Source organism: Poecilia latipinna, unplaced genomic scaffold (genome assembly GCF_001443285.1).
Source record: "Poecilia latipinna isolate Pla-1442-1.1 unplaced genomic scaffold, P_latipinna-1.0 Scaffold5011, whole genome shotgun sequence".
In the NCBI taxonomy this organism is placed as follows: domain Eukaryota; kingdom Metazoa; phylum Chordata; class Actinopteri; order Cyprinodontiformes; family Poeciliidae; genus Poecilia; species Poecilia latipinna.
The window spans coordinates 7368-15636 of record NW_015117627.1 but is presented as its reverse complement, the minus strand read 5'-3'; the positions used below and the strand labels follow the sequence as shown (position 1 = coordinate 15636).

General features: G+C 48.2%; 1 protein-coding gene across 1 annotated transcript; it reads left to right on the top strand.

The window, feature by feature from the left end:
- The first annotated feature begins 211 nt into the window (after window positions 1-211).
- On the top strand, window positions 212-7319 carry LOC106943227 (plexin A3-like). The gene is made up of 4 exons (XM_015026559.1): window positions 212-516; window positions 595-807; window positions 3704-3854; window positions 4585-7319. The coding sequence occupies exons 1-4, from the start codon at window positions 320-322 to the stop codon at window positions 4678-4680; spliced, it is 657 nt and encodes a 218-aa protein (XP_014882045.1). The 5' UTR covers window positions 212-319; the 3' UTR covers window positions 4681-7319.
- The last annotated feature ends 950 nt before the right edge of the window (window positions 7320-8269 follow it).

Sequence of the window (8269 nt, the reverse complement as noted above, 5' to 3'; positions counted from 1 at the left end):
GAGGTGAAGCAGCGTAAGGGGGCGGTGAAGTGTATGTGAAGGCATCATCGGCGCTGCCCCCTCCAGACGGGGTTTTGATGCCCCTCTGGTGCGGCGCCCCTCTGGCGCGGCGCCCCTCTGGCGCGGCGCCCCTCTGGCGCGGCGCCCCTCTGGCGCGGCGCCCCTCTGCGTTGCATGCGCTGCATACCCACTTTTTGCGCCACTGGTTTTCGGTGATCGGCCCTCATGGGTGATCAGAATCAGCAGGAAAAAACCTAATCAGCACATCTCTAATTTCGACTTTTGATGTCAAATATTTCATCATCGTTCTGACTCTTAAATGATACATTGGTCCTTCCACCACCAGGGGACGCTGCAGAAGTTTGTGGACGACCTTTTTGAGACTGTGTTCAGCACGGCCCATCGTGGCTCTGCACTGCCGTTGGCGATTAAATACATGTTCGACTTTTTGGACGAGCAGGCCGACAAACGGTCAATCACCGACCCAGATGTCCGGCACACCTGGAAGAGCAACTGGTGAGCCAAGAACCCATGAATTTTGTCCCTGAACATCTTCCTAGGTTCCGTCTGAGTAAGCCTCTGTGCGGTATGCAGTCTTCCTCTCAGGTTCTGGGTCAACGTCATTAAGAATCCACAGTTCGTCTTCGACATCCATAAGAGCAGCATCACAGACGCCTGCCTGTCGGTGGTGGCGCAGACCTTCATGGACTCGTGCTCGACATCCGAACATCGGCTCGGCAAAGACTCACCGTCCAACAAGTTGCTCTATGCTAAAGACATCCCCAACTACAAAAGCTGGGTGGAGAGGTAGAAAAGCAGTTACCTTGGTCTTCTCTGGGCTTTTCACATGTTAATGTTTCACAGCTTCGCAGCCCAAACTTTAGAAGAATTAGATGAAACACTTCATTGATAGTTTCTCCACAACCAGATGAGACGTGAGTTCAGGTAACAAACCATCAGAGGTCACCAGATGGGTCATGTACACGTTTAGTTTCTTCTTTATTGAAACAACATTGTCTGTGTACGGCTTTACTTTCACAATCAGTCTTTATTGTTGTGTACAAAGAAGCACAATCAAGTATGTTTGAGTGCAGCCCATCCAAAGAACAAAAAAAGACAACATAAGGCATGGGTAGACAGGTTCCTGAGGCTGGAGCCATCATGGAGGCGCCAGAATAACAGACAAACACCCGGTCCACGGTGCTTCCAGCTGCATGGGTCCCATCGGACCAGACGGCTCTGCTTTGACCGCTCGTCTTCTCCAGAAAATTTGGTCAACTGTGCTGAAAGACCAGGGGCCTCATGCATAACACGGCGTGCGCATAAGAAATGTGTGGCACCATATTTTACGTACAAGATGGCATCTATAGAAATGTAATCAACATGTTTGATTATTTTTAAGGTGTGTATGCAATCACACGTATACAAGTAGCTGCGTGAAGGTGAGCCGTGTAATTGTGGAGCTTTGGCTCTGATGGAGAACAACGGTAGGTTTCAGAGCGAGGATTGATCAGAGATCATATTGATCTGCTGGGAAATGATGATGATGGTTTATGAGCGGTACCGCACAGCTCCTTCTTTAGGTTTTGTTCAGAGCTCCAGAATGATCAGTCTGAGCAAAACCTAAAGAAGGAGCCGTGTGGTACCGGTACCAGTCCAGCTGCAGTCATTCTTCAGTCGAGCCGCCCGCTTTGTCAATGCGCCTTATGGACATAAAGCATCTTTATTCTGCAGATGTACAACTTATGCACATGATTCTACTATTTAGATCAGGGGTGCTCAATACGTCGATCGATCGGAAAGGTTCTGAGTCGATCTCAGCAGGTGACAATCTGATCGCCACCAGGAAGCTGAGAGCAGCACTTCCTCTTCTGACGGGCTTATCAAAAATATTCACCAAGATCCTAAACGTTTGTAGCTTCATTAAAAAAGAATAAGAATAAAAAATCAACGAAACGTGTTAAAATGAACAATCTCAGTAATTATTGTTTCAACAAGGTGTTTTGGTCCCATTAACAAAGAAAAGAGAAAAAAAGGCAACAGAGCAGAGCAGGAGTTTAAATGAGCTGCTCGACCAGCGCTGTGTCCATGAGAGGCTTATTAATAATCGAGGAATAAATATCAAGCCTGGAAACCTGATATGTAACGGACTGAATGTTGTGTTTTTAAAGTAATCTCTGCCACGATAATTATGTGAAATTAAATGAATTATGTCCCGACTTCAGAAGATTTGCCTTTACCTTTACTGGGCTCTCTGGTTCCTCCTATCAGTCTGTAGTTTCTCACATTTCAGTCATCAAACCAAAGTTCAGATCCACCATGACTGACTGACCTGCTGGCATCAGGTCTGAAACCAGCTTCTGACTGAGAAACCAGTAACCTGCTCCCAGTGTCAGAATCTCACTGAGGAAGAAACTGGATCAGGTTTTCTGCCACTTTATTATTTCTGCTACAACTGATGGATATTTGCATATAAAATAAGTCGAGAGTTTAATTTGCAATTTTTATGTCTGTGTGTCCTGAGGTAGATCTCAGGCGGCTGGTGAGAGAAAAAGTAGATCTTGGTCTCAAAAAGTTTGGACACCCCTCTTTAGAATAAACGTCCAGTTTCCCACTCAGAGACTCCGTCTTTAAATCCGGGCTGAAAGCTTTGCTGCTGTTCAGACAGGCATTTGCAGGATATTTTTATTTTTTAAATTTGATTTTTTTTTCTTTAAAATGTATTTTTATTTTGTGAGGTGACAGTATGTGCCCTCAAAGCAACTTTTAAAGAAAAATATATAAGTATTATTATAAATACTTAGACTGCTTCACACAATGGGGGTGCTGTGGTGGCGCAGGGGCAAAGCACAACCCCCATATTCAGGCCTTGGTCCTCATGCCAGAGGTCACAGGTTCGATTCCCGGTCTGGTGACATTTGCCGCTCATCTCCCTCTTTCCTGTCGAACTACTTTCAAATAAAGGCCAGTAGAGCCAACAAAACCTTTAAAAAAACCCGCTACAAACAAGGCCGTTGCCATGGTTACGGCTTCACGTGGCGGCAGACTTCTGGGTATTTATACTAATTTACATTAATATGTATTTATGGAGGCGACAGGCGGAGCAGCAGCTGCTCTGGTCCCTGTAAATTAGGATTAATAAAGGAAAGGTGCGCCACCACGTGCGCACGGCTTCATGCATCCGACTTCTTTTGTGCACCGCATTTTTCTACATTCCTCTGTACTCCCAAGTTTTAGTGTGAAAACTGCGCAGTCTTTTATGCGTGAGGCCCCAGTTGACCAGACCCATAATTTACAATTTGGAGGACATGCAAAGAGATGCCCCGAAAAAAAATAGCAAAAGCAGCGCAGATGGGGGAGGCAGGAGAGGGAAAAGTGCCCCACCTTCACCAGGGGCAGGAAGACACTTTGAGACTTGTTTCAGCAGTTTTTCATTTCAGATTTCATCCATAGTGCTCTAAAGCTGGAAGCTGCTGATTTGCTCTCATTGTTGGGTTTTTGAAGATTTCATTGGAAAATGTGGCTTCTTATAAGAAATTCAGTTACTTTCAGAAACTCAAAACAGATGATTAGTCCACAAATCCTCAAAGGCATTTGAAAAGTCTAAAATCTGTTTGGCTGAACAGATCCAGATTGTTCAGTCCGGAACCAGAAGCTGGTGTTTCGGTTCCGGACCGGTCTCACCTGTCTGTCTGTCATGAAGGTACTACAGGGACATCTCCAAGATGCCCAGCATCAGCGACCAGGACATGGACGCCTACCTGGTGGAGCAGTCCCGTCTGCATGGCAACGAGTTCAACACACTGAGCGCGCTCAATGAACTCTACTTCTACATCAACAAGTACAAGGAAGAGGTGAGGCTGTTGTTTCCTTCTTCTGCAGTTCTTGGTTTCACAGCTTTTCCTGGGAAACTTCAGTTTGGTCCTCATTCCATGATTGTACTTTCCAAAAAGAAAGATGTAGAGGCTTTTGGTCTCCTGCCAAAACTTCCTTAAAGAGCCTGATGTGTGACCTCCAGCTGATCAGGAACGTGTGGAGCTCCTACTTGGGTTCACAGCCCAGGACTCCCTCCAGGCTTTTCCTGCTTCATCCAGAGGAAAAGTCAGGCAGGACCAGAAGGACCAGTTTGGATGTTTTTATCTGTTCTGGTTCTGGATGTTTTAGAAGCTGGGTTTCAACTAGTTTTCTATTTTTGAATGGATAAGAGTGAATATTTTACTACCTAACGCTTGTTTTACATGACTTTATATCTAAATGATGTCCACTGTTTTCTTCACTGGGCCTCAAAGCTCCAGTCATCAGGATTTTCATGTCGCTTTAGATGAGCCTTTTAAACCGGGTCAAACAGAACCAGAACTGACTCTGATGCCTCCTGATACAACTACAATGGGTCCACCATGTTGGACCCATCAGCAGACGGTCGGTCCAAACGAGGCTGGGAAGATGAAAACCTGGGAAAACTTTGCTAAATCTGGTTTTCAATATTTGATTACGGGTGGATAACCGAATAACTCCTGACCCGGTCTATCCCTCCGTCTCTCCGTCCCTCCGTCCCTCCATCCCTCCGTCTCTCTGTGTCTCCAGATCCTGACGGCGTTGGACCGGGACGGTTACTGTCGGAAACACAAGCTGAGACACAAACTGGACCAAGCCATCAACCTGATGTCCGGCAGCAGCTGAGAGTCGGCGCCGGACCGATGGGGGGCGGGGCTTGTGGGGGATGAGGTTCTGCTGAACAGCCGGACCGGACCGGACCGAATCACCAGCAGTCAGTCTGTCAATTGATTTATTGGTCAGATGGATTGATTGGACCCAGAACCCAGCGGGCAGAACCTTTCCTGAGACTCGTGGAGCCAGCCGGACCTCAACAGGTTCTACAGCAGAACCAGGGCGGTTTGGATCGGAACCGCTACTGACTGAGCTCAGGATGTAAAGTGAAGCGTAACAGAAGCCCGTCCCGGCCCTCCAGATCAGAACCGGGGTTCATCTGGACCTCACAGCGATCCGGTTCTGATCCAGAACAAGTATCGGATTCTGGACAGTTTGAAGCTTTAATGAAGGAGGCGGAGCCAAAACGAACGTCAGGTGTCGATTCTGTTCCGGTTCTGTGAACAATCAGCGCAGCACACTGAGCCCGATCCGATCGGACCCCCGGTCCCGCCCCCTGCTCCTCATTGGTCAGTCCGCTGGCCGGGAGGACGCACTGCCTGACCAACCAGACTGTGGACAGAACCTCTGAATACATTCCAGCACAGCAACGCTGTCCGGGTCAGAACCAGAATCACCTGGGATCTGGACCCAATCCGGACTGGACACACAGCCATGCTAACGGCGCCGATGGGGAAATACTGTGCAGAGCTACAAACCTAGTGCCATGCAAAGACCCGACCAGAACTCCCTCAGGACTGGACCGGACTTGGACCAAATCCGGTCCAGAACCGAGAGTGGAGCTGAACCGGGCCGGATTCCTAGAACTTTTGAGACTTGTGGCCATAATTGTAAAGAAGAAGAAAAATGAAGCTCAAATGATAAAATCTAAAAAATGTTCAAATGTAATCAGAACCTTGTGGACTTTATGGACCAGAACTTGTATAAAGTGGAACATTACATCCGAGTCTGACGGTACCGACAGGCCCAGAACCCTGCAGACCGGCTCGGACCGAGCCACAACAATCCTGCTCTACAGATCCAAACGGGCGTTTTGGTACTTTTTTAACGAGCAGAACCGGAGCTCAGCAGGTTTTTTAATGGCTCGGTCCGGGAACCGGGTTTGGACCGCCTGAGACTTGGCAGGAGACGCTCCATCTGTGTTCTGGAACATTTACACATCACAGCGCTGGTTCTGGCCGGCTCAGAGGTCCGGTTGCTCTCCGATGTCAGATAGCACAGCTGGTTCTACCAGAATCTGGTTCCGGTTCTGTTCCAGTTGAATCGTTTCCACTCGGGTCCAGAAACCCAGTGGACTTCCTTCCTTCAGGTCGAGTTTCAGAACTGATGTTTGGGAAAAAAGATGAAAATTTAAATCTTAATTAATGTTTAATTTATTATAATGAGAATAAATGTTGGAGTTTAGGTTCGTTTGCAGCAGCTGCTGCCCCCTGGCAGTCGGGTTGGGAACAGCAGCTGCAGACGGTTACAGGTGGAGCAGGTGACCTCTGGATGACCTCTGACCTCCAGGTGCTTGGTGTGAAATGTTGCAGCTCAGCTGAAGCCGTTTAATCTGTGTGAACCCAAAAGGACCAGATGGAGGGCGGGTTCTGCGTTGTGTCGGTAGCACAGGTCGGGCTCTGAAGCCACTAGCGTACCAGCACCACTGTTCGCCCCCCATTGGGTGTCTGAGCAGAAAAACCAGCCAATCACTGATCAGATCTGGACCACCAAACTTCTCCGCGTCCTGCTGAACTTCATGAAGGAAACATTCTGTCTCCTTGGTAACAAGCTAACCAATCATGAGCCTCATTTCATAAGCAGATTTCAAGGCAGATCAGTGATTCTCTGGGATTCCTATTTGGGAGGGCCAGGTCTAATTCCTGGAGTCTACAACGGGGACCTCTGCTGAACTGGATGGCGGACCATTTAATCCAGGTTTTCTAGAACCTGGAGGACTGGAGCTGGCAGCTCCTAGCCCAGACTCCAGGAATTAGACCCGGCCCGAGTCACACAGACACTCAGTGGTGGGATATTTATTATTTTATTTATTTTTGTGATGGATTTTATTTATTATGGGAGGATGGAGATGTTTGTCAGCAGCGATCTCGTGTCCCACCTGGGGGATGGACCGCCATCATGTCCAGAACCGCTCCGGACTCTTCGTCCTGACGAAGAGGAGGGCGGAGCCAGCAGAGGGGATCCAAACACCTGAGCAAGACCGTACCTGGTGTCTCTGGTTAGGGGAGGGTAGCTTTCAGGCTCCGCCCCCTCCTCTGTGCTGCAGCACTGCCTGTGATTGGTCGATTTCCCTCAGGTGAACTCTGACATCAGAAGCTCCTCCTCTCCTGTTTCAGCCAGCTGACCCGGCTGCTGTGATGCCATTTATCAGGTGATGTTGGTTCTAGCACCTGATTGGCTGCCTGCGGGTCACAGCGCCACCATCAGGCCATCTGTCGCTCCTCCTGGGAACGTCTTTATTCCCCGAGGTGCAGCCAAGTCCAGGAAATAGTCGGGGCCCATCTTTGGTTCCATTCGCCATTGCCTTGTTTTTCTTGTGGTTTTGCTGATTTGAACGTCGATGCCTCATAATGGCCGCCGTCTGTTTTTCTATCATTGCCTTTTGCTCAGTTTGTATATTTGTGTGATTTCACTAAATGTAAAGAAGAAAACTTGTCTGGTTGTTTCTGTGGGAGATCACATGACTTAGCCCCTCCCACCAAGGGCTCTGGCTAAGTAATGGAGACCAAAGCTGTCCATTAACTAGCCAGGACCGCTGGTTGTTCAGCAGTTTTTCAGTCCGGGTTCTGGCAGAAAAACTGAACCAACGCATCGAGACAAAGTTTTTGGTCTGCATTTGAGAACCGGTCCTGTTTGGACCTCCTGTCCACCAGAACCCACAGTCAGTCGAACCGGATCACAGAACCCTGGACTTTACCCGACCCAGTTATAGTCCTGATGCCTTCCCAGTTTAAACATTTTTCCAGATTTTCTCCAGAATATTCAGCTCAGGGTGATGATGGTTCTGACCCGGTGGAACATCCAGAACCTTCTGGATTTATTTCTGCTACCGATCCGTCGTCTTTAGGTTTTCCTGCTGCAGCGTTTCTGAAGCTGCACTTTGACTCCAGCGAACTTTAACCTGACGACACATTTCAGTTTCCTGCGTTGCCGTTTATGGTGTGTTGTTGCCTGATGCATGTTTTACGTCGTCGTGCTCCTGCTGACACTCTTTGCACGTGTAACTCACCAAGACGCAGGAGGAAAGCACATTTCTTTAGGAAGGACAATGACAGAAATAGTAAGACTAACTTTAGTGTGATTTGCGGATTGGGATACGTTGGTTTACTGAAGGGATCAGAGGCATCGCTGCATTCAGGTTGCTCCTCGACTTTGTTCAAGCTTTTTAAAGCTTACGCCTTCAGATCTCAGATTTTATTCACCGCTTTTTCAAAAGAACGATACAAACTTGGAACGTAACGGTGACCCGACATCATGAAAAGTCCCGACGTTCTGACGTCCCCGCTGATGGAAAATGTCCCGGAAACTTTCCTCTCACTTTGCTCCACTGAACGTCACGGAGCCACAAAGACAGCTGTGTGAGCACACACACACACACATT